Here is a 27,761-nt window from a genome sequence, read left to right on the forward strand (position 1 = left end):
CCGGTGGGGGAATCTCCAACCGGTGAGAAGTTCTTCTTAAAGCATTAAAACAGCCCCCATCCCTGTCCCCACCCCACCCCCACCTCCTCCAAGCTCCTTCTCTGCTGGCCCACAGCTGTGCCTGGGAGCCAGGCCTTGGTAGAGAGGCTCCACACAGAAGGCCTGACAAGGAGCAGCTGCCTGGACTTGGGCTGCTGTTAGTTATCGATCAAGGTCAAGGTTGGACTGAGTGTCCCGTAGTAAATTACAGTTCACTCTCACACGAGAATATTAGATATCTATCAAAAATGTTTTTAAAAGAAATTATAACACTGAATTGGTTTTGTATAAAGTAATTTCAAAGAAAGACAGATGTAAATCACATAAAGACCGTTGTAACGTATCCTGATTGTGTGAAAGACTAATTGGAAATGTTATAATATAGTAACCATGCTTGTCTACGCAGAGGAAGTTAGGTGTCAGCCTCAGGAAGTTTCTATCTGACCTACAGAGGGGACAGCTTGGGATGACAGCCTTTAACCAACGTGGAGAGGCTTCCAGCGCAGGTGTTATTAGGGGACCCACACTGTGTTTCTTTCTGCTGGACACTGACAGCCCAACTCAGTGCAGAATGAGACTTATGTTGAAAGGGCTAGTGACAGGCAGGGCAGATTTAGCATTAAGCAAGCGGAAGGCGGAACGCTCTGGTATCTGGAAGGCACAGCTTCTGGGGACCTCACACTGTGGTTACCCGCAACTGCTGTTTCCTGACCAGGGGTTTTTGACGGCTTGAGATACAATGCTTTGCTTATGTACATTGTGTGCCTGAGGGTGACCTAGTGGGTCACTAGAACTGTGAGTTTGTTATTACAGTGACAGGGACATGGCAGTAGTTGTCTGGGCCCTGGCAGGCCAGTCCTCCAATTAGTTGGTAGTGGCAATTCTGCTGACAGGAAGGGGACAGTTGGACCAAATTCTTCCATTCCTTAGATGGACTGTGTCCATCTGGTATGCCAGCTCCTCCAAGCTATAGACACATAGAAAAGCAATACAAGCAATCTCTATATGAAACACTTTTTAATAAGACAAATCCAGCTAATCTGTCGAGGCCTGAGGCAAGGTGAAGTTGCCCTAAATGTAACTCAGGCCCTGATTAAGAAACAAGGGCACCTTGCTAATGCAGCTGTCTCCGGTGGCATCTTTTGAAGCAAGGCATCTTGGGTGGGGGTGGGGGGTGGGCTGATAGGTGGCTCAGAAGTACAGGGAAGACTTGTCCCCATGGTCAGAGCTGGTCCAGCATCACATGCTTTTGAGGTCCCTAAAGACTGCATGGGCTGCATTCCGGCCGGCCGCTCCCATGACGCCTCCTCCTGGAACCAGAAGCCCACCAGGAAGGGACAGGGCGGGGCTCAGAGAACAGCCACAAATGGAACAACTGCCAAGCTGTCTGGGCTCCCTGCTGCTTCCACACGCAGCTGGGGGAGGGCTGGCAGGCTGTGGCCACCTTGGCCTCCTATCCCACACTTCCACACTCTGCCAGCCTACCTGCTGAGCCAGGAGGCACTTGGCAGTTTAGCAGGTAAAGCTAAATGTTTAAGGATCTGGAGGAGGCAGGAGACACAGCTCACTATGGGAGGCCTTGCCCAGAGCACAGAGAGGGTGTGACTAGGAGATGACAGTCACAGTGAAGTCAGCTAGGCTTGGAGTTGGTACAGTAAAGAATTTCAAAGGTGAGAAACATTACTGATCCTTTCTGGTCTCACATATGGGTGAGGAATTAAGGCGTGTGAGTCTCCGCAGCCCCTGGAGGAGTTGCCTCTGCCCTCCATTAGAATGTGTCCCTACGCCTGGGTGGGAGGAGGTTTACCAAAAGCTGTGGGTTGAGGCAGCCTGGCAGAGATGCTGCTGTGTGCTTACCCTGCACAGAGGGTTTGGAACCCCAAGAGGGTTCCCCACATCCTCCTCTTCCCACAAGCTTATGATCCTCACCCCATAAGCCCCTTACAACCCACACAGAAATTAGGTCACTCACCAGGATGGGCCCCGCTTCCACAGAGGTACAGGCCCTGGATAGGGCATCTGTAGTCAGCGTGTTGGGGCACCGGGCGGGCAAAGTAGAGCTGGTCCAGGGACATGGCACCGTGGAATATGTTCTGTGGAGGCAGGCAGGGCTACAGCCGTTAGAGTGGGGGTGCTGTGGCCTTTGCCGCCCTGGCTGCCTCTTCTTATCCTCTAATCCAGTCCCTCCTGCTTCCCGGATAGTTCCCTGGGTTCCTAAGTGAGGGTGGGAGAAAAGAAGGATGCGGCCCAGACTTTGGGCGAAACTCACAGGGGTGTTTTATCCAGAAGAAAGAGGAGTAGGGGCCTCTATAGAGCACAGGGAAATTGAGTGGGAAAGAAAACGGGGAGTGTGTGGGGGGGGGTGAGGGTTGGCTGTGGACCACAAAACCCCTCAGTCTGTTGGGAAGACAGCAGACTGACTTGCTCCGTTGGCACAGGCTCCTGCTGGGGCTTGGATCTTTGGGTAGCTATCATCGCAATCTGGCCTTGAGCACCTCCCACCACCCCACCCCCGGTTCCATGGGCCTCACTGTTAACAGCAGACACAGCACAGTAGGGGCGGGTTCTACTCACTGGCTTGGGACAGACTGGCCCAGAAAGGCAGTGGGTGTCCCGAACAAAGGAGAGCAGAATCTGCCAGATGTCACCATGGGCTGTCCCTCTTACTCTGCCCTCTCATCTGGTCCCCGTGGCAATGACTTCTTCCCTAAACCTGCCTTTCTCTCAAACCATCCTGCCTTCAGAACCGCCCTGTCCTCAGCCTCTCATTCAACCTTCATGTCACGTCCACTCACGCCTGATCATACTACCATCGACACTTCTCACCCCTCCCTGCCTCACACTGTGATCAGTCCCCTCAGTCCCTCTTTCTCCCAGCTGCCTTGCCTTTTGCCTTCTGTCTGGATCAGTTTAAACAAACACAGCGAAAATGACCAGAGTTGTGCATGCAATTTTAGATGTACCAGGAGCCACATTTAAGAAGTAAAAAGGCAAATTGGTGACACTTATGTCAATAGTGTATTTTATTTAGCCTAATGGATTCCAAATCTGATCCTTTTAGCATATAATCAAGGTAGGTATAACACGATGGCGTTACTTGTGTCCATGCTGGGTACACTGATGTGCATCACAGACCACCCAGCTCCCTCTGGCCTTGTTAGTCTCAGTAGGCACTGTGGCCAGAGGCTGCAGGGTTAGAGCTGCCTCATCATGGAACTCCAAACTCCTCAGGGGCTCCCTGCCTCCTCACCGGGTCCCCTGCCCCATCACAGGCTCCTAGGCAGGCTTCTGGCTTCTGTCCTCCAGTCTCCTTTATCTGGTACAGTAAAGCTTACTATAAGGTCCTACTTCCTCAGGGAGGGAGCTCTCTTTAGAAAAGGCTGGTGGGGAAGTTGAGGCTGGCTTCCTACAGTGACCTTCTTGAGTGGCACCTGTGTGTCTGTGTCCTCTCTATTCTGTCTCTACTCAGCCATGGGCTCTACCACTCCCTAATGAAGGCTGGGAAAGGCCAAAGGAGCCAGCCGGGAGGCACATAGGGAGGAGAATGGGAGGGGGGCCCGGGCCTACACTCACCCCTCCAGGAAGGCCGAAGATTCTCTCTAGATCCCGTGGGGTGAGGATGTCTCTGGCCAGCACAGAACTCTTAAAGCCAGGGGCGTAGGCCTCGATGCAGTCAAACACTGGAAGAAGAGGGCACAATGAGGTTGTGCAACTCTTAAGTTTATTATAAGAGTCGAGGTTTATTTTATCCTATGCAAATTGTATGCCAGTAAGTAAAGAACAAATGAAAAGTGACCCATGAGCAAATAAATGTTCTGTCAGAAAAGCCTGTGGTCAGTCCAGCCTCGCTCTCTCATCTCTTACCCTGACCTGAAACAACGCTACTTGTCTCCTCCTGAATATATGAAGTCGCTTTCTTCTCATTGCTTTGCCCAAGCTGTTTCTTTTGCTTGGAACATTCTTTATATTCAGGCCAATCCTCATTCATTGTTGAAAACCAAGCTCAGGGTTTCTTCCCTTGAGTGCTCTCCTCGCCTCTGGCTCAGGGCTTCTTTCTTTCGGTCCATAAAGCACAATGTACCGTGGTGGTCGGCTGCTCCCTTGCTAGCCTCCCCACTGGACTGTGAGCAACTGCAGGCAAGAGTGGAGTCCTCTGCTTTATAAAAAAATGTTCTGTGTTATATAGTGTGTGAGTGTGTATGAGTGTGTGTGAGTGTGAGAATGTGTGTGTGCATGCATGTGTGTGTGTGTGAGTGGGTATGTCTGTGAGAGTGAGTGAGTGTGGTTCAGTGCATGTGTAGAGGTCAGATGATAACTTCTGGGGGTTGGTTTTCTCCCTCTACTATTTGTTAGGCTTTCAAACTCAGGTTACCAGGCTTTTTAAACATGAGCCATTGTGGCGCCATCTTTCTAGCCTGGGACATTGTATTTTTGGCTTTCTCAACTTAGTGCCTTATCACAGCACCTATTCACCATGTTGACATGAGGTTTCCTTGGGTACATCTCTTTCCTGATGACAGTGTTGAGCTTGATTGAGGCTGTGTGTGTGTGTGTGTGTGTGTGTGTGTGTGTGTGTGTGTGTGTGTATGTGCGCGCACGCGCGCCCAATGGATCCCACGGCTAGCTATCACATGTTGCACTCTTTACCTTTGTCTGCGTAGGTGTTTTTCTCCTGCTCATTCCAGACCTTGCCTCCTGCCAGGGTGTAGGGTGTATACTGAGTGAAGAGGGAGACCACATGGCAGCCTGGTGGAGCTAGGGTGGGGTCCAGCGATGAAGGGATGCAGAGCTCAATCATGGGCCTGTGATGTTGGGGGAGCAGAGAGGGTCAGGACTGCAGAGAAGAGCTCAGGGCCTTTCTGAGGTGGCACGAGATTAATGAAGGCCCTCAGAGACTACCAGCCTGAGATGATTGTCAGTGTGAAGAAGCCATGTTAGCTAGCGTAGTCCAGCGCACCTCTGTTGCATCCCTCTAGACCTATAGACCAAGACACAGGGCTCTGGTCCTCCCTCACCTGGCTCAGAGTTGTGTCCTGGACTTGTCTTCCTTCCCCACAGACCTGTGTTCTAATCCGGACTCCCCAACTCAGACACCACCAGGGTCCAGATAGTGAGAACCATGAAGGGGTCAGGCCCAAGTCCCCAGTGGTCAGGGTCCAACCAAGCTGTCCCTGCCCTCCTGGCCCAGGAACTATATCTGGAACAGGCAAAGCAGAGCATCTAGGCCTATTGAAGCAGCACAGTATGGTGCCCTATGTCCAACCAACCATGGTTGCCTATAGCCAACAGCTTTCCTAGCTGACACACAAGATCCTCAGATCTCTGGAGACATTCGGCCCTCCATGCCTGAGGGCTTTGTGTTTTCTCTAGCCACAGATTGAAAAAAAAAAAAAAAGAAAAGAAAAGAAAACGAGACCTTGCTGAACATGCCGGCTTTCCCCCTTGGTGTCATTCCATAAAAGATATTGCATGGCAGCCATTTACCCGGCATGCACACAGGCATTTTAAGTCATCTAGATGACTGATGGTCTACTGGAGGGTGTGAGGAGGTGAAATTCAAGCTCTGCCATTTCACCAAAGGGACCCGAGTGTAACAGCCTTTGGTAACCACAGCCTTGGAGATGCTGGAACCATTCCCATAGATCTAGATCGCACGAGCATTTTTCAAAGCCGTGTGAAATGCCCTTTCTCAGACCAGCATCCCCCAACTGTACATCTTTCTCTCTTTAGATATCTGATGGCCTCTCCTCTCCTGTCATTGTCCAAACCCTAATGCCTAACATTCTCTCAAACCTCCCCAGAAGCCTCCACCTTTCTCATAATTTTCCAGTCACTCCTCACTCGCAAACTAGATCTTGTCCAACAGCAAATCTCACCCTCAAACCTTTAAAACATGTCTACTTGAACACTTCCCATCACTTCTGTCTCCACCCAGGTCCCAGCCACTGTCCTGTGGCCCTCACAGGAACCAATTACAACAGGTGTCTTCTCTTTATAGGGTTTCTCTGTGTAGCCTTGGCTACCCTGGACTCACGCTGTAGACCAGGCTAGCCTCGAACTCACAGCAATCCACCTGCCTCTGTCTCCCGAGTGCTGGGATTAAAGGCGTGAGCCACCACGGAGGAGGTCTTTCTAAAGGAAAAGTCAGGCTTTCCTTTGGTGAAAGCTAAGGCAAGGGACAATGCCCAGGCAGCTGCTGTGGCTCTGCACCCTCCACTCTGGCACACCCCTGTCACAGGGCTTTTACACCTGCCCTTCTCTCTGGGTGTTCTTCCTCAGATATCCACACAAGTCTTGCTTCCTTCAATTCACTGCTCAAATGTCACCTCGTCAGAGGGGCCTTCACTTTTAAAAAGCAGACCTCCTCTGGCCTGTCTTCCTTTTTCCCTCAGTCTTTATTATTGTTGCATACTGTTGGCCAGCACGGAGCAGAGAGCTTGGTGTGGGTCCTTCTTGGTGGTCTGTGTCTGAGCTGACAAAAAGTAGGCTCCACAAGAGCAGCCTTGCGCCTCTCCTTTACTTTATGCTGTGAGTTCTTAGGCACCAGGATTATCATAAACTTGGTGTCTGCTTCACCTCCCCGGCCATACGACCTGCGCCTGGTGTGGAGCCTGACCCAGAGTGGGATGCAGCACATGTCTGTTGAGCAACGTAGAGCATGAAGGGTATAGGCCCCACAGAGCCCAGCTGGGATGGGGTGCTTTTAGGAGCTTGGGTAAAGGGGCTCCTCAGAAACACATTAGGGGCTTAGTGAGCATGCCTTCTGTTGTCACCGAATCTGAGAACCTCTTCTCTCACCCAGAATGCAGCACCTCTTTTTCTGATTCTGAATGCTATCCTCCTCAGGACTGCTCTCCATCTACCTGCCGGGCACACTCCCAACATGGCCCCCCTTCATCTCCACTGCTCTCATATTCAGATTCTTTGTCTGACACTTAGTGCTCTTAGAAATGGATAGTCAGCTGGGAGTGGTGAGTTTGAGGCCAGCCTGGTCTACAAAGCGAGTCCAGGACAGCCAAGGCTAACACAGAGAGACCCTGTCTCAACCCCCAACCCCACAAAAAAGAAATGGATAGTCATAGGCAGGTTGATTCTGGAACACTGAAGATTTAGCACCAGGTAAATGAAGCCAGGCTCCTGCCTCAGAACATGCAGGAGGCCACAAAGGCCAGGCCTCACCTACCTTTGGGAAGGCAGGCCACCCTTGGCATCTTCAAAGGCCTGGTGGAGGAGCAGAGTATCTTCACAGTTCAGGTGGATGGAACACTGATGGTGAGGCTGTGCCTGCTCCCTGGGAGCATTGGGGGCTGCTTGGAAGTTGGGCAGCCTGTCTACAGCCACTGAGGAGGCAAAAGGTCAGGTCAGGCCCCCAGCCCTGCAGGGTCCTCCTGTGATAATTACCACCTGCTTGACCAGTAGGCCAGAAGTCTGAAAGTATGACAAGCTGGGGACAAACAAGATGGGACAAGTTGGGACAAACTGGGGACAAGCTGGGACAAGCTGGGTTCAGGACAGGGGGAGAACAGTGTAGCTGAGGCTCCTCTGACTTGGACACTCCCACACAGACGTGTCAAGAGGCAGATGCAATCAGACGTCTCTCACCGTTGATCTTTGTAACAGGAGACTGTGTGTCCAGCTGGGAGATTCTCTTCACAAAGGCTCCAGGAAGCCAATCCTGGAAGGACAGAGCTCTCTGAGAGGCCCCAGGCAGCCAAAGAGCTCAGACCAGTCCTCCAACCTTTACCTAAGGAGGTCCTCTGTTTCCTTCAGAACTCAGCCCCAAACTTCCTCCTCTGTGAGAGCTCCCTCCAAGCTAAACTTGTCTTCCTCTGCACCTGGCTGACTGTCCTGGCTGGGTGTAGCTCTCTCTCTCCTTGTCCTGCTTGAACAGGGATAGACATTTCTATGCACTATACTCCTTCCACTCACAGCCCTTGCTGTTTCACAGTTGCCTTAACAATATGTACTGAGAGCTATTGAATTTTGTTAGTGGAAATATTCAGAGACATTATTACTTTTGCCCCCAAGAGTAGGCCTACCTGTAGATGAGGCTGCCTGAAAAGACACACATTATCTTATCTTTCAGGGACAGGGGAGGTGTGACCAATTGTTCCGAAGTCCTGAGCCCTTCCTGGATGTAAGCCCCTTTCCATGTTCCTCCACAGTAACCTCCTCATCCTCCCCCTGGACTGTCTGGGAGACTGGATTTAGCCAACGGCAGCAAATAAGTTGGGCCCAGGTGAAACAATATGGAGCATGCTGTCCTTGCCGACTGTCGCTTTCTGCCAGGCCGGAGAACATGCTAGAGCCCCCGAGCCAGAGGCTGAGGGGACGCCTGAGCCCCCCAACTCTGTCTTTCCACCATATTCTGTCCGGGACCAGCCACAGTCAGCCAGTTCCCAGAAACAGAACTGAGTCTAGTCAAGACCAGCAGAGAGCCACAGCCACTGCAGGTGACATGCAGGCCCCAGCAGCTGAACCAGCCAAGGACAACTGATTTCTCTGTCTATGAGAGGAGGGCTTATCTGCCCAGAAGTTTTATGACTCTGCTACACACAAAACAAAACAAAACAAAACAAAACAGAACAACTCCCAAACCTCCATTCCCAGCATTAATATTGCAATAGATCACTGGCAGATGGTAGAATCAGAGTTGGCAAAAGCGGAGAAGTCATAAGAATTATGAGCCAGACCTGGGCTCTGGCACTGGCTTGGCCTATTGCCATCTGTGTGGTCCAAGTCCCCTCACCTCCCTGTCACCTATGAGGCGTCTCCACTGTTTGCAAGCTACCCACTTCTTCAGAATAAGGCTTAGTCCTTGGATCGACCACCCTGAAGTAATCTTAACTCCTCACACCACATTCGAGACCGCTCTGGCAGGTATTTTGTCTCTACCCTGACCCACCTCACCTGTGGTGTCAGCTCCAAGAAAGTGACTTGCGGCGATGCACAGGACAAGACCACTCTGCTCCTGACCTCCTCGCCGTCCTGCAGCACCACTCCTCGAGTGCGTCCTTCACTGCTCACCAGCACCTTAGCCACAGTCTGGAGCCCCAGCAAGAGACAGCCCCCCGGCAAAGTCCCCAGAAGGAAGCCCAGGTTTAGAATAGTAGGGGTGGGTCCTAGGCATCAATGCTTCTTCACCCCTGATCCATTTCAAACCAAAGGCTTCTCGGGGAGCATTGATGCTACCCACCCATCTACCGTGGAACACAGCCCATGCACCATTTCGTGACTGGTGAGCTTGAAGGGTCAGCCGGAAGAGTGGGCCTAGATGACAGCTGCTCAGCTGTCACCACGCTTCAGAAGCGAGGGCCTGGATTCTGGACTTCTGAGTAATTTGAAGGTCTCTCTAAATCTGAGACTGTTCTACCCTGCATCCGGGCCAATAGCCAGGGTTGGGGGAGGGGCCCACACCTTTTCTGTGAAGATAGTCGCTCCATGTGTAGTAGCTGAGCTTGCAATGGCATCAGAGAGGGCACCCATGCCACCCTGGACGTAGCTCCAGGCACCCTGTATCCCCTCCAGGCAGCCCATCACATGGTGCAGCAGGACATACCTGAGGGTAGAGCACAGAGCACTGGGGGGCTGAGGCAGGACCCTGTCATTGGTTTCAGAAGCTAATAGCACTTTCTGTCCTGGACCTTCAACTCTTTCCTCCCAATCTAGGCCCTCTCCCTGAGCCTTTGAATGAGCTCAGCGCCCTGCTTTCTCATGCCATACTTCCTCCCTGCGCATATATGTGACTTAGGACTCCAGCCTCCGTGCACCAGCCGATGTCTCTCTCCCAAAGGCATCTCTACATGTGTGCATTTCTGGCACACATGTTAAACCCAGTGCCTTCCCCATTCTCTGAACTGCTCTTTTTTCAGTGTCCACACCCAAATAAAGGGCATTTTCAGTGTTCCAACAGAAGGTGCGGTGCCAACCTTGACCCTGCGTCATTTCTGCAGGGTGCTCAGACGCCCACGACAAGCTGCCTCTCTCTTTTCTCCCTCACACAGCCATACCGGGGCCATCAATTCTCCTTGGCACTTAGTCCCCTGCAGGCCACCCTTTGGGGAGCCTGGATCCCTGTCTCAGGGCCCGGATGCTCTTGTCACCCTTCTTTTGATAGCCTTTGCTGTGCAGTATTGGCCAAGGGGAAAGGTCAGTGTCATCGGATGGTGTCCTGCCTGGTGTGAGCCTTGTCCTACCATGCTCCTCACACTGCACATCCCTTTGCTTGCTGGAATGGAGCGCTTGTCCCTTCCACCCCAGCCTCTGCACCTGCTGTACTGCTAGCCTGAGACCTTTTTCTTCTTCATTTTTTTTCAGCAAACCCATTTCATTCACCTCATTTCAGACCAAACATTTCCTGCTTTTTTTTCCCCTTTTCCTTTTTTTTTTTTTTTAATAGCAGGACAGTTTCCCTGCTGGCCCACTATTAGAACACGGTCCACAATTTACAGCCATTGCTTGCCCCAGGTCTCTGTCTTGTGAGAATTTCTGGTCCTTTGACTACTGCGTCTCCAGCACCTGGCTCATCAATAGCTGTTAAGTGAAGCAATGGGTTTTCTGAAAGGCATGTTTTACAAGCTTGCCAGTAGCTCAGTTTCCTTGAGACCCAAGAGAAAAGGACAGGGGGTGGGGGTGGAGGTGGTAGATCCACATTGGGGGATTAGTCAAGGGCTTGGCAGAGTGCAGCAAACACTGCCCATGCTTTTTCTCTATAGCCCTGGAGAATTAGGACAGGCTTGACCTCTGTTGAAAAGCCACTTCCTGGGGGTCCTACACTGACAGTTCTAGATGCTTCTTAAGTGCACTCTTGGTGGCCCCTTCCATCTCTATACACCCATATCTGCATGTGTGCGCGCACACACACACACACACACACACACACACACACACACAAACACACACACTTACTTCCTGCTCTTACAAGAGGCCAAGGAGTTCGGAACAGAGCTACAGCCCTCACTGTCTGACTGCTCTTCTCTGATCAGGCTCTAGGCACACAGCTGCTCACAGAGGAGGGCGTTCCCAACCCTGGCAGGAAGGTGTGTGAGTCCGAGAAGAGAGGTGTCTGGGAGGAGAGCGAAGGAGCAGGAGGAGGCAGAAGATACTGACAGCAGGAAGAGGCTTTGCCTGGAGGCTCATGGAGAAGAACAGCTAAGAAGAAATGCTGGGGCTCAGATGGCATGAGCTGGAAGTCAGCTCTGCTTCTCACTCGCAATGAGACTCTGGACCCAGAGTTCATTCAGCAAGCAAGTATGCTGAGCTCCATGCCCACTGAGCTAGGTAAGCTCAGAGGATGGCTGGCTGTGAGCTTGCTCTCCTTAGGAAGTGTGTCCTCCTCTAGCCTCTTGCAGGCCCTCCTTGGTTCCTACTCACCCACTCCCTGGAGTGTGGGGACTTGTCATTGCTCCGATCACGGCGTCGGTTGCCAGAGTAGCCTTCAGAGGCTCAGACTCAAACCAGTGGTCCAGCACCTGGAGAGCAAGGCCACAGAAAGGCTCAAGGGGCCTGGAAGGCAGGAGAAGATCTCTGGGCCACATCTGGCCACACTCACCTTAGAAATGGGGGCTGTGAGAACCTCATAGTACTGGGGGAGCTGGGCTCCCAGGGTGCGCCCTGAAAGAGAAGTACACACGTCAGGCGAGCCAGGCCTTGAAGAGACTCTGTTCCCATTCTCGGAGAAGAAAGAACAGTAAGAGGCAGAGACTCCATGGAGACAGTGTGACATTCAGGGACAGTGTGTGCTTGTCACCCCTTATAAGACTTTGGGCCCCCTTTTAAACATCTTCAGCTCCGAGTCTGTTTCTTCGTAAGATGGGAGATGTATTTCATACGCTACTGTAGGGATTAAATGAAATAGAGGTGATTCGTAATTTCATGGGCACCAGTTACATTTCAGTGAAAGGACAGGGATCGCCGGTTTTGGCCAGTGTGTCTCCACTGCATACCTCTGCAGTTGGCAATAGTAATTGCTTAATAAACATTATCCTAATGACTTGCTAATGATTATTATCATCGTTGCACGAAGCTCCTTGGACTGGTAATCTGAAAAGGAGTGTCTACTTTCGCTGTTGGTGACTACGTCTACTCGCTCCCTTCATTTCCAGACTCTCTCTATAACTGCAGGGATAGCCGTCGGACACAGTTGGCGGACCTACTCTGTACCTTGACTCTGGGCTTATCCGTGTGGCTCACTAGCCAGTGGAATATTTATGAATGTGTCACAGATGGAAGTTTGTAACTGGCTGGCACTGCAGGACTTGCCGCCCCCCCCCCATGCCTCTCTATTGATGTACATGCCAGTGTCACATGCTGCTTCCAAACACAGGACAAACAGCAAGAGCAGAGCAGGCACTGCTGGTTGCTCCCAGCCACAAACATGTGCATGAGGCCAGACTGGACTGGCTGAGCCTGCTGGGATCCACTGAACTACAAAGACACATGGGAAATAAATGTTGGCTTTCAGATGCCGAAGGAGTTTTGTTGAGGTTTCTTTTTCTTGTGACCATAGCTAACCGGTTCAGTATTTTTCTAGGATATGAGAATTTATCTGTGTACCCAAAGGGTGGTGGAAAAATAACAGCATACAGATAAAGCTTCTATTGCAGACCCACGGAAGACCTCATAATTGATCACAGACCTTTTATTTTATTTTATTTTTTGGTCTAAATGTAGTAGTCTTTCTCATAGGAGGCAGTTCTTCCAATTCTCCTGGCTCTTAGATCATGTTCTAGTTGTGGCCGTGGCAACGAGATTCGTGCAGGCTTTGATCGGCTTCACATCTTGAATTTCAGCAGCATTAAATGGAGGCCTCAGTGAGATGAGCCCTTTCTTCTCTGGGTTTCTCCGGCACCACATCAACTCGAGTGTAGATGCCTAGCCCAGAGGTCACCATGTCATGAGGGAACCCCTGACCAGTTGGGGACAGGGCCCCTTCCTTCTCTTAGAAGTGGTCCTTAAGGACCTCCATATCTCTTAGGGGTACATTCCTCAGAGTCTCACCAGGGCCACTGTCTCATCACCCATCACCCAATGGCCAGTGCCAACACAAACCTGGTACTGGATTCCCTCAGAGCAGTGGTTTGAATAAAATATGTGTGCCCCTCCCCCCTACACACACACCCCCTCCGCCGCTGCCCTTACATTCATGTATTTGAATACTTGGCCCCCAGTTGTTGGCACTGTTTGAGGTGTTATGGACCCTTTAAGAGAGAGAGTCTTGCTGGAGGAAGTACATCACTGGGAGTGGGCTTTAGGACTTTATAGGCCCTCTCTCCTTTCAGTTCGCAGTCTGGTTCCTGCATGTGCATGGAGTATGATCAGCGAGCTTCCTGCTCCAGCCATCCGCTGCCATGCTGTCTTTGCCATTATGGACTCTAACCCTCTGAAACCTTGTGGTAAAATAAACACTTCCTTTCTTAAGTCACTTGGTCACAGTATTTGGTCACAGCAACACCAAGTAACTAATGCACTCCATAGCTTCTTTCTCCATTCCCCACCTCCTTTTTTTTGGTACCTTGGAGTCACCCTTCCAAGTAATCACAACCCTTTGTCTTGGGCCCTGTCTTTAGGGGAGCACAGGCTAAAACTCTCAGGGGGGAGTGCCTGGCAGCCTCTGTGGGCCATGGCCTATTAGCGGACTCCATCTGGTAGCTGCCTTGGAGCTTCAGGTTTAGGTCTAGGTATCCAGAAGGCAGGCTTGTTTCCATGAAGGTCACCTCCACACCCCCACACTCAGATGCTTGTACTTCAGACTTACCTGCCTTTAGCAGGGGCCTCAGGGTGGACAGTGCCCTGAACTTCTGTAGCAGGGAGCCGTGCTGGAAGGCTGCAATGTCCACTGGGGCTGCATCCAACAGGGGGTCAATGGCTAGCACCAAGCGTTTCATGAACTCCTCGTACCTGGGAAAGGCCTGCAACGGAGCTTCATGTTAGTATCCCGCAGTCCAGAATCCCCATGCCTGGTCCTCTGTGTCACACATTCCCATAGGACTGCCATCTCCCACAGTGCAGCCCTGGTGGCTTCTTGGACCACATTCCCAGCCCAAGGTCAGCATGGGCCAGTACCAGCCACACAAAACTATCAGGTGTCTGAGGTGTCAGGCCCTACAATAAAAACCATTAAGAAGTTCTCTCTATGTCCTCTGTTTGTGAATGGCGGAAGGCGACTCTCCTCCCAGCGTGCTAACCGCTCATTTCTGGTCTCTCAGTCTGACATGTTGCCTCATCCCAGGCATCCACACAAGCCTGTATCCTCTCAGTCAGCAGCCTCCACAGCATAACTGTCCACACCTGTGTTCCAAACTCTGCCTTCCTCACTTGAGCTGGGGGACAGGAACAGGGATGCTGCCACCAGAAGTTCTTAAATATCTTAGCCCAGGACTTTGAGTTTGGGCTCAGCGGTATATATGGATAAATCCAGGAAATTGTGGTTTACATAAATAAAGTTCTGTGGTAAAGAACTTTAAAAAAAAAAAAAAAAAAAACTGTAACTAATAAGAAACGTTTCCCTAGACCAGGCTTGCAAAAAAAAAAAAAAAAAAAAAAAAAAAGACAACTTTCAAGCACAAAACTATAGACTGAGTGACGTATTTGGCTTCCTTTAGGAAATGGACCTAGGCCTCCCTGGGTGGTCACTAGCAGACAGGGCCACAGGCACTGGGATAATGAGTCCTCAGCCCACTACATCAGATGCTCACGGCTGCAGGGGAGGAGGGTAGCTATGCTAATCAGCCAGTGCTATGATCAGGAATGTCCCTCCCAGGAGCAGGTACTGGGATAGTTAGGGATGCCGTTTGGGAGAGACCGTAGGACCTCTGACACATGGGACTGTTCGGCAGGAGCCTACAGGAAAGCTCTGATGGATACAGGCTGGCTCTGCTTCCACTGAGCTCTCTTCTTCCTGACAGCTGACAAGAAATACCAGTACCTCACGCTCCTGCTGCCACAGCTGTGAGCTGCTCCCATCACAAAGCCTTTCTACGATCACGAACTGTTCCTTCTCAAACAACAAGCCAAATAAATCTTTCCTCCTGTAAGCTTGTAGTCTGTACTCTGTCACAGCTGTGAGGACAGCAGCTAACATGGCCAGACTTAGGATGATCTGGGTAAAGGAGTGAGTGGGGCATGCCTGTGGCTGTCTGGGCTTTGCCCACCAGAAAGTAAGTGCATGGACTGCACGTACCTCGGTTTTCTTTATAAACACGCCTCTACTGAGATAGGACTTCATGCCACATCTGCAGCTGGCATCCAGGCTGGTACAAGAACAGCCATTCTAGAATGCTTCCTCAACTTCAGAACCCACCATACCAAGCCCATTGCATCACCCACTGTCTCATCTGGACAAAGCCAGCACTAGATCTGCAGGAAGCAGCAGCAGCATGCTTTCTCCATCTGGTGTGTGTTTGGAGAGGCTGATCTGCACACCACCGTGGTGGATGCTTTCTTGCTTTGGCTGTCAGGGATTGATGTCAAACTGAAAGAACATTTTCTTGTCCTAGGTTCTTCTTGTGGGCTTTCGTGGGCTTTGGGATGGATAACATGTGGGGTTCTGAGCAACAACAGAGGGATAATGCATCCCAGAGATTGCTTTATGAAATCGGGCACACACAGAGTGCCTGGCCAGCAGCCTCAGATGAACACAAGCAACTCCAGGAATCCCAGTCTATTGGTCTTAACCGCTGTCTACCTCTCCTTCCCAACATGCCTAAGGTCAAAGGCTAGCATGGACTGAGTTGTCCAGGAAAAGTGGCCTGTTCAGCCACAGCCCGGACATCTGTTTCCTCTCAAGAGCCTGCTCTGGCTGCTGAGGGAGGACTTCAGTCCCTGCTCACCCTCCCTACCTGAGCGTCCTTCCGTGAGAACTGAGAGATTTGCTTCTGGTTTTCAGTCATGTCTGTGCCCAGCAGAAGGGACCTGGGCACCTTGCTCAGGGTACCATCTTCCAGCATGGGGGTGAAGGAGTAGGGATCTCGCTGATGAAGCCTCAGCCCGTGTTTCTGCAGAAACAAAATCCACAGGCATTTTAGGGGTCTGTGTTTCTGCACTTGACCTTCCTCTAATTCTGTTTGTGGGACCATTTTTGTTTTGTTGTTTGTTTGTTTTGCAATTGGTTCAGAGCTGGTTCCTATCTTCTTAACATTCTTGTCCAGACACCCAGTGGTGGACCAATAAAGCTAAGGCACACACTACGACACCATGTGTACCATATTGTAACACGTCATACTGCCCCACCCATACACACTATACGTCATCAGAAAGTGCACTGCACAGTTACATTATAACTCTTGAGATGTAATTGCCCTCTGCAGACACATAACAAGGAAGTTCAGAGGAGTTAAATAGTTTGTCCCATGCCACTGTAGAAGGAAGATAATTATTTCAAAGCTACATCTTTGTGACTCCCAGACCCTGGGACCCTCATCTATAACCACCTCCCCTCACTTCAAGAAAATAAGTAAACTTTAAAAAATAAACAATAAAGCTAGGTACAGCGGTACATGCCTTTAATCCCAGTACTTGGGAGGTGGAAGCAGGCAGATCTCTGTAAGTTCGAGGCCAGCCTGGTCTAAAAAGTGAGTCCAGTACAGCTAAGGCTACACTAAGAAACCCTGTTTCAAAACACAATAAAGCAACAGTTATATGAGAATCCATATGCACAAGGTGGATACATTAGTCACATAACTCTTAAATTTGCATGGCAGTCTAGTTTACTGCAAGGTCTCTTTAAGTGGAAGTCTCCTTGCTGCATTTAAGTCAGGGTCTGATTTACGATGTTTCACAGCAGAGCTTCCTCAGAACTCACTGGCTTCTCCCAAGGGCCACAGCAGAGACTGTGCACTGACAACAGCTGAATGGACTGTGACTGCTTTCTGGAGACTTCTTTGTCCCGATCCATGGCCTGACACCCCCCCCCCCCCCCCCCCCCCCGCTCTCCCACATTATGTCTCTGCTCACATGCTTATCAGCAAGCCCCGCCCCTCCACCCCCACCTCACTGGCATGCTCTCTGTCCCTTTAACCTGTATTCTGCCCAAAGCCCTTGTCACCACATGGTCAGCTGCATGTACACTTTGTCTCCTTTTCTCTGAGAGGATCACACGTGCTTTGAGGTGGGGGCATTGTCTGTTTCCCCACTGCTGTGGCTTCACATGGGCTCAGCACATTTGCTATGTGCACTGGTGACTTGATGTTGCTGATGAGACTGTGCCTTAGAGGATAAAAGCGAGATGTGGGAGTTGAAGAGGTAGGAAAGTTCATGGAAACTAAAGACCTTTCTGACATTCCGGGAGCTGACCAAACCAGAGACCATCCCCCGAGTGTCGGAACGCTACAGAACAGAATCCAGATGTGGGTAGGGCCTTTAAAAAATAAAATAAAATTGAGTCTTTATTACAAGTTGAAGAAACTTCTACCTTGAGCCTTTGTTTTTAAATTTAATTTTATGTATACAGATATTGTGTGTGTGTGTGTGTGTGTGTGTGTGTGTGTGTGCACATGCGTGCATGTGTGTGTGACAGCCTATGTGCCAGGTGCCTGTGAAGGTCAGAAGATGGCATCAGATGCACTGAAACGAGAGCTAGAGATGGGGTGAGCAGTCACATGAGTGCTGGGACTTGAAGGTAGCACCTCCACAAGAGCAGGAAGTGCTCTTGATTGAGGCACGGAGACAGCTCTCCAGCCCCTGCCTTGGTTCCTCCTGCTATGAAGAACCGTCCAGCTGAAGGGGCTACCCTCAGCTCCTCCCTTTCTTTCACCACTGATGTCTCTTATAGTGCTAGATCAGCTCTGTAGACGATGTCCACTCCTCTCCAGCCCTGTGCCCTCGTCGCAGACTGCCATCTTGTGGTCCACTGAGCAGCTGCCTCCTGTATCTATGGCCAAGGCCAGGGAACTAATCCTTTATAAGCTTCTGCTTCCTGATTAAACACTCCTCTGGCTTCTTGCAGTTCCTGGAGGAAATGCGTTCCCAGTGTGACCGGGCCCCGCCCTGTTCCCAAATCCCCCTTGTAGTGGACTGCTTTGGCCACGGGGGGTGGGGGGGGTGGGGGGGTCTGCTTTCTGTTCCTACTCGCCTTGGCCTGCCTACTTCCACACTCCTGTGACCAGAGCTCTTTCTCTCTCTCAGATGTCCATGTGGCTAGTGATTTCTTGTCATCTGGACATCAGCTCATGTGTCACCCCCTTCTAGAAGGAGTTCCTGGTCACCCGGGGAGGGCAGAACTTCACTTCTTCCTATCACAGTCTTCTGGTTTTTCTTTCTGTCACTTACCTCTACAGACCATTCTCTTACTGTGTCTCTGAGTCCCCACTGTGCCTGTCCTCAGCCTTGTCCTGAGCTTGGCATAAAGCAGGCCCCTCAGGGAACACTGAACAATGCAGTCGATAAACAGCCCAGAAGAAGCTGTCATTTCAAATGATTTTAGAACTTCTAAATGATACCTTTGTCATTCCTGAGAAGTTAGAAGGGGAAAGAGGAAGAGAATGCTAAACTGGCCCCCCACAACGTCCATGAGTTTTTCAGGGTATGCACTTTTAGCCTCAAGTAACAAAACAAAAGCAGGCCCTTCCTCTGCTCGCCCTGACTCTCAGGCAGAGGGACAGGGAAGGCCCAGCTGTGTCTCAGCCCTGAGAATGCTGTAAAAAGGCTGCTCTGGGTCCCGTAGCTATAAAAGCAGACTTCTGAGCAGGAACCTTGGTGATCCCCACTTCCTCACTAGCATCTAGGCCATTCCCACTAACCACTGGGTTTGAAGGTCTCAGCCTAGGCAGGTTTCCCAGTGATATCTGAGTGGGAGGCATACACATGGAAGAGATCTAGAAAAGGCCCCAAGGATGGGAGGGGAGGGAAGGCTAAGGCTGCTTAGGCTCCCCAGAGCTGCCACCATGAACTTGTGCTCTATTCATACAAGTTCCCTTCAGCTATAGTATGGTACCAACACCTCACTGAACCCCAGGCTTCGGGTACAGTTCTATACAGTTCTGATCCTATATCTTCTCCATTCTCTCTCTCTCTCTCTCTCTCTCTCTCTCTCTCTCTCTCTCTCTCTCTCTCTCTCAAAATAATAATTTCTCCTTCGGGCTTCTGTTGTCACCAACTCACAGAGCCTCACAGTTGATTCTGTCGCCATGGCTCTCTGCTGGGTAAGGTCGATGTCTGACTTTTCTGGATACCTCTTGCGCGCTCGGTCTATGAAGCCCGAACTCCCTTTCTTAGCAGGGTTCTCATTCCACCTGATGTGGTAACCCCAGATCTTGTAAGAGGAGTCGCATAGTCTTAAAAGAAAATACAGCCCCCTACCCTTTCCTGATGAGGAACTTTAACAAGCCCAGAGAATTCTCGGAAGTAACCTGCCTGGTGCTGAGATCCTAGCTTCCAGCAAATGGCCCTTAATTATACCTAGGTGCTATCCCCTCACACAAAGGATAATTAAGGACTGTTTTTTTCCTTCCTGTGATAAGGGGCACAAGCTACTGAGCCACAGTACTGCTGTATGCAGATTAAGTATCCTGGCACCCTTAGCCCTAGTGAATCAGGCACATTCACCCCTATGACCTCTGCCCCACCTCCCGCTGTCCAGGGCTTATAAATTCCTGATTCACAAGTAAAGTCTGGCTTGATTTCTCACTCTACCATGACTGTCTGAGACTCCATTTATTCCAGGGGAACCACCGCTGGATGCCTGGTGATCAGGCAGCAATGGGGGAACTGCCTTTGCAGTCTCTGGGGCCTGCTCAACCACTGGCAAAAGCTTGGTGCTGACCCCCTGTGGGGAAGCACCCACTGAGCCTGGGTTTCACCCTATCTGCCAGCAGATTATGGGCAACTGCCCCCATCCCCTGCAGCACCTGAAATGGTGGATGAAACAAAGAGCTGTGATACTTTTGGAGCTCCAGAGTCTCCCCCTACCTTATGAGCACTGTAGTCTCACTCTGAAAAGAGCTACCTGTGACACCAGGGGTGGAACCTCACTTCCCACCTCCCTCAGAGAGGCTGGGAATGCAGCTTTGTTCCCAAGCCACAAGCCTCACCCCTAAAGCTCTCTAGCTTCCCCTGAGCGAGAGACAGGACCTGCCACCTTGGGATGCAGGACCACAGTTCTCAATCTTCCTAATGCTGTGACCCTTTAATACAGCTCCTCAAGTTGTGGTGAACCCCTCTCCCCCAATCATAGAAGTATTTTAATTGCTACTTTATAACTGTAATTTAGCTACTGTCATGAATCACCACATAAATAATTTTTGGAGATAGAGGTTTGCCAAGGGGGTCGTGACCCACAGGTTGAGAACCACTGTTGTAGAGCAAAGCGCTTTAAACTGTGTCTTCTTCGTTTCCACAGGAGCAGAGTTCATGCACTATGAGGCTCCACAGCTCTTCTCTCCCAAGATGGGAGACAGCCTGGCCAGCACACTGAAGCTAAGTCAGCCTCGGAAATGAGGCGGTTGAGTTTACAAGGCTGTGTCTGTTTGAAGGAGGAGGTGGGTGAAGGCAAGCCTGCCTGTGCACAAAGATTAGCAGACTAGGAGAGGACAGGGGCAGGGAAGAGGCTTCCAGAATCCATTCCAAATGGCCCCACAGCCAGAAGAGGCCCCAGGCCTCTGAGATAAACGGCATGGTGGTGGTCAGTAGCTCCCTCTACAAAAGTGTGAACCAGGGGAGGGATGGGGGATATGTTTTAGGCAAGATCTACACACACATTAAAGAGAAAACTCCGTTTTACAACTAAATAAAACCGAGCCAAAGGCAGCAACAACTGAGTTAAGAAAGTGGGAGGAACAGCCAGGCCTTTAGGAAGAAAGTTTCTGTCACACACCCAAATGCTACTCCCCAAGGTCTCAGACCTTCACTGCAGGCCTGTTGGGGATTGAGGGTGGGGGATTAGAGGAGGAACCAGGAGCAGATAGCAGGTGGCGCTATGGAAAATCTCCAAGCTGCCTGGAACTTTTTCATGTTCTTGCCTCTCATGGTTACATTGAAACTATCCCAGCAAAAGGAGGGCCTTAGCTGTCTGTCACTGATGGCGGGGGTTAAAGAGGAGCCAAGGCCTGAACCCTGGCCTTCTATTTACTGATCACAGTAAATACAGTCAGTCCCTCCTGGCCCAATGTCAACAAAATAAAAGGGCAAACTAGTGGTAATAAATCCTTTTCCTTCCTGGTCACACAAGTAAAAGGTAAACCGAGGGCAATGCTCACCACCTGTCCCTGTTCGAGGTACAACCCCCAAGTTCTAGGCCACCCAAAAGAACTAACTCTTAGCAGACTGTAAGTCTAACCCAAAACACTAAGGTTCGACACTCCCTCTTGGCTTGGACTTAAAGGGTGGAGCCCCATGTCACCCTGGGAAGGGAGAAATCTCAAACTCCTCTAACAAAAACCCAGGGCTAAGGTGTGGGTACTCAATCCTTTTTCTCCCTCTGGTGTGCCTACGCTACGCTGTGTCTCACAAGCACACCTTTTTGCTCTGCATACGATTTAAAAATGTAACTGTCACTCTTCCTACCCTCCATCTCCTCCCCATGCCCCATCCTCTGACCCGATGTCTTGACGTCCATATTCAAGGTAGCCTCCCTCTAACTCCAGTTAGCTGCCCGAGATTCCGTCTGGGTCTGTTTTAGAATACTTTTATCTTTGAGACCAAGAATGTGCAAAGGGGGTCTCTGCCCAGAGTGACAGGTCTCTCTGCTCATGCTGTCAAGGTTTAAGGAGGGCCTATCAGGCAGCTGTGTAAACCCAGGTGCCCAAGGCTGTGTGCAGGTGCTTTTTGAAGACCAGAGAAGATATCAGGAGGTAAAGGGAGCCAGGGCAGAGCTGGAAGTCCCCGCCCAAGGCACCAGCCAGGTACTGCCCTGCAAACTGTAGGTCTGAGGCTAAAACAACAACCACAACAAAAGCCTTGAAGAGGCCTGCTTCTTACTTGAGATTTCCCAGCTTATAAAACACAGAGTAGCTGGGACACAATCAAGCTGTGGCACGCGAAGGAATAGGTGTGGGACAGAACAGAGGCCAGACGAGAAGACAGACTTCAGGCTGGGAGCTGCTCAGGCCACAGGATATGATGCCCCGCTCCTAGGTCGGAAACACGGACCCACGCCCACCCTTGGCCAACCGCCAGGCTACGAGGGACAGCTCTACCTTCAGCTCCAGGTCCGTGTAAATCTGTGGCCTCAGTAGGCTGAGGAGATAAGATGCTCGAGAAAACTTGAATCCTGGAACCAAATCAGAAGAACCAGTCACCCCTGATCACCCCTGCCTCTCCCCACCCCCACCCCCACCCCGCCACTTCTTGGGGCTCACCTGGAACAATCTCCTCAGTGACAGCGGCACCCCCAATCACATGGCGCCTCTCGAAGACCACGGTGTTCACCCCCAGTCTCTGGAGATACGCTGCCTGGGAGGACAGAGGCCTCTTCGTGATCCACTGAGGTTGACCAGGGACCCTAACTACAATGCCTGCATAACCCTTGGTTGTGATGTCCTTTCAGATCTGGTGTCCCTACATCTGCCCCTCTACTTCCCGGATGAAGATGATTTTCCTTTTAGGAGAGGCCTGGTGCCCAGGGATGCATATTGCACTGTCTACCCTGCCTGTTCCTGTCCTTCCTCCAGGACAGAGCAAACGCTCTTCTTCCATCAAAGGCAATATGGCGAGACTGGGAACCGGTTCAGTTTCTCATGCTCATTTCTGCTGATCCATGCGTCCCAGTTCCCTCACCTGTAAAGATGGGGCTGATGATTACAAAGCTGACTTCTGTGGCTGCACAGGGCCAGCGAGGGCTGCCTTAGCCCGGTGGTTCTCCACCTTCCTAAGGCTGTGGCCCTTTAATACAGTTCCTTGTGCTGTGGTGACCACCCCCTCCCCCGCATCCATACAATTCTTTCATAACTGTGCTACTGTCATGAATCATAAGGTAAGCATCTGATATGTGGGATATCTGGTGTGTGACCCCCCCCAAAGGGGTTGAGACCCACAGGTTGAGAACTGCTGCCTTAGCTGCTCTGTAATAGGTACTTCAAATGTGCTTTATTGCACATGACCCGACACCTATGGCACGTGCAGTAAATGGACACTGTGCTGTGGCTGTAGCAAAACTATTTGGGGGAAATGAGTGATACAGGGTTTCTATGACGTTTTCTCCAGTACTTAGCGGGAAATTAATAAATATGTACTGAGCTGAGCTAGTCTAGGCGTACAGCCCTACAGAGAGAGGGCAGGGGAGGGAGAGGGAGAGGGAGAGGGAGAGGGAGAGGGAGAGGGAGAGGGAGAGGTTGTACCACTAGTAACAATGTGGCAATACAGATGGTGAAGTTCATAGGTCACATTTTGCAAAGTCCACTTGATAACTGCTATGTGGCTGTATCTAGCCTGACATGCTAGCAACAGTTGCTATGGTTCCCCCTACTTTACAGATCGGAAACTGGGGCTCCGTGAGGGCAACAGCTTGCCTCGGGCTCCCTGAGCTGCCGAGTAGAGGTGTTGGGATCTAGTCTCCAGATGTACTGAGGAGAAAACAGAGTAGAGCCTGGCTCGGGAAGCTGTCCTGGTGCACAGAGGGCAGCTACACTGTTCTCTCAAGAGACAGAAACTACCTCACAGAATGGCATCTGCGAATCAGGGTGCTCTGAGACCAGGTCCAATGCACAGCGCTGTCTGAGCACAAACAAAGGGGGGTTCTCTGTCCCTTCTACAAAATACCGAACACTCCCCCCTTGGTTACAGATAAGGCTGTCGTCCTTGGCGATAGTATCTTAGCTAGAGCAAGCCTCTATTTTTCCAAACCCTGTATTAGGTTCTTTCCAACAAGTTCTTCCTTGGGCAGCACAAATTGCCTCCAACTCGGTGTGAGAGAGCCTTCTACACCTGACTCACTCCTCTATGCAGGTGACTGACATTTTATAAACCTCAGACCCTCCCACGGGCTGTAGAGACCATATGCCGTAGGGAAAGGACAAGGATGTCCCCTCTAACTGGCCCTGGGTCAACACTAGACCACCCTTCCCTTTTCTCTTGTGGCCTCTCCTCTGCTTGCTTTTTCAAACCCTCCTCTTCGCTCCTGGGTGCCACTTGCTCAGGGGGGCAGTGAAGTGGGACCAAATGTGTACTCACAGCCACCAGCCCATTGTGTCCTGCAACGAGATGAGAGAGCACAGTGTTACTAAGTACATGTGCTTTAAGTGTTGAGGTCCCATTTGTATCCCTAGCCCCTAAGTGTCCTCTCCCTTGTCCCATATTTGGGTTCGGGACAGCACCTTGAGAAGTCAGGAAGCTCACCCCATCCAAGTCCTGTTGGCCTTAGAAGAAACTGTTTCCTGCTTCAAGGTCAAGGAGAAGATCACAGTTACTGGACTTCTGACCCTAGAGGGGGCTGGTGACCATGCATGGAAGTGGCATGGTTTACATCGCTGGGAAGGAAAGGTGGCCGTTTGCTAGTATGTGTGGGCAGGGCCTATCCAGCCAGCCGAGTGCCATTCAGGGGGACAGTTGCTGTCACACATAGCTTGTTTGACCCTCGTGTGGCTGTACCAGGCACAGTAGTGCCCCCAAAGGCTTAATCCACATGGGAATGGCTCTGTCAGTCCCTAGTACTGCAACAAAGAAATATGAATAGTTCAAAAATTAAAAAAAAAAAATGAAGTGACTAACACATATCGCTTCAAGGTGTGCACCAGTAACAAGGTGGCTCCAGTCTGCAGATGGGGAGTTGTGTTGGACCCTGACTTCTCACAAGTTCCCAGTAATTCCCGTGGCACCAGTGCTACCCCGATTGCACAGGCCCCAGGCTGCTCTGTTCCTCATGCTCATGAGGCAGCTAGGCTGTTGGAGGAGGATCATTGACTGGCAGAGAGCAGGCCCAAGGGTTGTCAGGCAGCTCTGGGGCTCCTGGTCATTTTTCTCCTTGGTGACAGATGCCACTCAGCCTTTCCGGTGTCAGTAGACAGCTGTGATCTCTCAGCACCCACCGGGACGACCCAGTGTGGGCTCAAATAAAAGGCTCAACTCTTATCCGACAAATGCCCATGAGTAGGGGGAGCAGCAATGACTCCCATGATGAGTTTCTTCATGGCTGAATAGCTTTTGTTTTAAATTTCCCACATGGAGACATCCAGAATTTTAGAGGTCACTGAGCTACCTTCTCATTTATTAATGGAGTCTCTGAAACTGGAGTTTTCAAGCCCTTTTGCTCACGATTCACAAGAATAAATGTACCTTACATCATGACCTGGCATAAGGCTGACTAACAAACGTTCTCGGAGAACCAAAGCTCCGTGCCCTAGTATTAACCCAGCCTCTGACAGGTGTATGTGAAAACCTATGTCATACAATGGCTATCAGCCTTCCTAATGCTACGACTCTTTAAAACAGTCCCTCATGGTGTGGAGAGCCTCCCAACCATAAAATTATTTTTGTTGCTACTTTATAACTGTAATTATGTTACTGTTATGAATCATAATGTAACTATTTGACATGAGGAAATTTAATATGCAGTCCCCATGAGAGCGTCTCGACCCACAGGTTGAGAAACACTAACTATGTGTGTGTGTGTGTGTGTGTGTGTGTGTGTGTGTGTTTTAAAAAAAGAATGTTAGATAATTTTCATAAGAAAGTTTTGAAAAAAAAATGCTTGTTGGACCTGCCACTGGTTCGGACCTGCAGTTGGAGAAGCCATCCTCTGAGTATACATGTAAATTCAAGGCAGGCAGCCCTGGGCTTCACCTGGCTTGGTTCTCAGAGAGACATTTAACAATGAGTGACTGCTTTGAACTTTCTCATAGGTAAGGCAGAGAGTGGCGTGTATGTGATGTATTCTTCATATGCAACGTGGAGCCTTGCAGTGTCAAGGGATTAGGCTCTGAAATGTTGGAGACGCGCTCAGCCTGCTGCAAGGCTGTAACAAACATGGCGGATATTTGGCTTTTCGTTAGTGGTGCTCACCAACCTTGGAAAACTAGGAAAGTCTTCCTGGTAACTGGTTCCAGTTCAGTCATGGATGGACAAACAGACTTCAAGTGACAAGGGACACAAATCCGAAAGTCCAGAATCCTACCCCGCCAAATCCTGACTGACTCTCCTGTTGCTTCTGGTGACCTGTCCCCTTCTGCTGCAGGATCTGCTAATCCCCAGGCCTCCAGGGCTGTCCATTTAGCGGTTGATGGCCCTTGAATGGAGCTTGCTGAGCTTGGGTCCCTGTGTGGAGTACTAGGTCAATGTGTTTTCAATAGAAAAACATGGCATTTAAGTCAAGAGCACCATATATCTGATTTTCAAAGTTCCGTGAGACGCATCTTTATTTTAGTATCGATAATAAACACAAGTCTGTGTATAACACACATTTATGTGTGCACACATTGGAGAGGATGCCTTTCGGCAGACACACAGAGAAGCCAAAGCAGGCCAGCATTTAAAGCTGTGTGGTGAGTCCCAAGGAAATTCGAACCTGTTATCATCTACTTAAGAGCCCAGCTGGAAATAAACGCCTTCAGGCCCCACAAGTGAGAACAGGAAGGCGGTGGTGTGGAGGGCAGCCTGCCCTTAGGCTGTGCCTCACGGCATTCAGTACCCAGCACAGTTCAGTGCTTGCTCTAGCCTCAGAGTCAGCAAAATGTCGCTGGACCACCACTGTAGCCGGTGTCATTCATTGTCTGTGGGAAGCGGGTCTCTGGGAGCCCCGCAAACAGCTCTTCTATTTATGAAAACAAAACAGAACAAAACCCTCTGGTTTTCCTCCTTGGACGGGTGCTCTCAGTGGTGAGCTAGGTACCAGAACTCAGGGCTCAGAGTACAGGATTTCATTTGCCCTCAGTGCCAAGTTCTTAAGCACCAGAGGCTTCCTTCCTGCGGAGGGAACTCACTCACTTGGCAGGAGATATGGAGAAACTCCTGAGTTTACCAAGTCCTTCTTGTCATTCATTCTAGACGGGAAGATTTAACCCTTCTAGACCACATAGCAAGCCCAGGGTGGAACTGTAACCAAGGACTCCTGACTCCTAGTCCGGGATGGGGGTGGGGCGCTTCCATCACAGGCCCTGCTCACTGGGACTCACGGGCAAGTTGCAGAGGCGGCAGCGGGGCTCCCTGGAGGGCCCCCCAAAGGCCTGAGGGCAGGCAGGGCGCTCGCTGCCTTCCCTCCCTGAGCTCTGGCTCTGCCTTCGTTAGTTTTACCTGCTCCTATCACCACGGCGTCGTACTCGGGCTTCAGGCGCCCCTTGGCTCCCGACTGAGCTCGTTTCCAAGCCGGACCAGCAGAGGAGTGCAAGGCCCTGCTGAGACCTCGGCCGCTGGCAGCCATTTCTACCCCTAGCAATTTGCTTGCCGTCTGCGTTTCAGCGGCCCGGGCATGGGGAGGGGCTAGGAGTTACAGCCTAGTGTCAGCCTTGGCCTTGGGCCACGATTTCCCAGGACTTGGGTTTCTGCAGCTCTGAGTTTGCGCACGCTAGTCCTGAGAAGGGGGCGGAATAAGCAGTCCGTGCCACCTCCAGGACTCACGGGAGCAAGGCCTAACTAAGCAAGCTCAATTAACTAGGTTCTCCTGGGCCCCAGTGGTGGATAGAAGAGGGTGGGAAGGCGGGGTGGAGCCAAAGTACAGGCCCCGCCTTCCCTGTGCCTCCTTTCTTATTAGGGGCAGACGCTTGGGGGCAGGACCAAGGGGCGGCCCAGTAGGAGTGGCACAGTCAAGTCAAACTTCACTCCTGCTTGCCAGGATCTTGCAAGGTGGCTGCTGCTCCTGG

The 27,761-nt window shown here is 50.9% G+C and overlaps 1 protein-coding gene across 1 annotated transcript; it reads right to left on the reverse strand.

Moving 5' to 3' along the window:
- Positions 1–1,204: 1,204 nt before the first annotated feature.
- Positions 1,205–27,340, reverse strand: Pyroxd2 (pyridine nucleotide-disulphide oxidoreductase domain 2). The gene is made up of 16 exons (XM_051146588.1): positions 27,196–27,340; positions 24,142–24,161; positions 22,332–22,425; positions 22,170–22,243; positions 15,879–16,034; positions 13,796–13,949; positions 11,591–11,652; positions 11,413–11,510; positions 9,457–9,598; positions 8,950–9,084; positions 7,642–7,714; positions 7,223–7,379; positions 4,687–4,841; positions 3,613–3,719; positions 2,012–2,132; positions 1,205–1,349 (listed from the first exon to the last, which is right to left on the reverse strand). Exons 1-16 carry the CDS (start codon positions 27,320–27,322, stop codon positions 1,279–1,281), a joined length of 1,746 nt encoding a protein of 581 aa, XP_051002545.1. The 5' UTR covers positions 27,323–27,340; the 3' UTR covers positions 1,205–1,278.
- Between the last annotated feature and the right edge of the window lie 421 nt (positions 27,341–27,761).

The sequence above is a fragment of the Acomys russatus genome, chromosome 5 (assembly GCF_903995435.1).
Source record: "Acomys russatus chromosome 5, mAcoRus1.1, whole genome shotgun sequence".
NCBI lineage: Eukaryota > Metazoa > Chordata > Mammalia > Rodentia > Muridae > Acomys > Acomys russatus.

Bases quoted from the DNA above. Each gene is read 5' to 3' on its own strand.
- Pyroxd2 (XM_051146588.1), bottom strand. From the start codon at position 27,322: ATGGCTGCCAGCGGCCGAGGTCTCAGCAGGGCCTTGCACTCCTCTGCT. The intron at 9,599-11,412 runs GTGAGTAGGAAC...CTCTACCCTCAG, and splicing joins CCCCACACTCCAGGGAGTGG to GTATGTCCTGCTGCACCATG. The intron at 9,085-9,456 runs GTGTGGGCCCCT...CTGGGGCTCCAG, and splicing joins CGACTATCTTCACAGAAAAG to ACTGTGGCTAAGGTGCTGGT.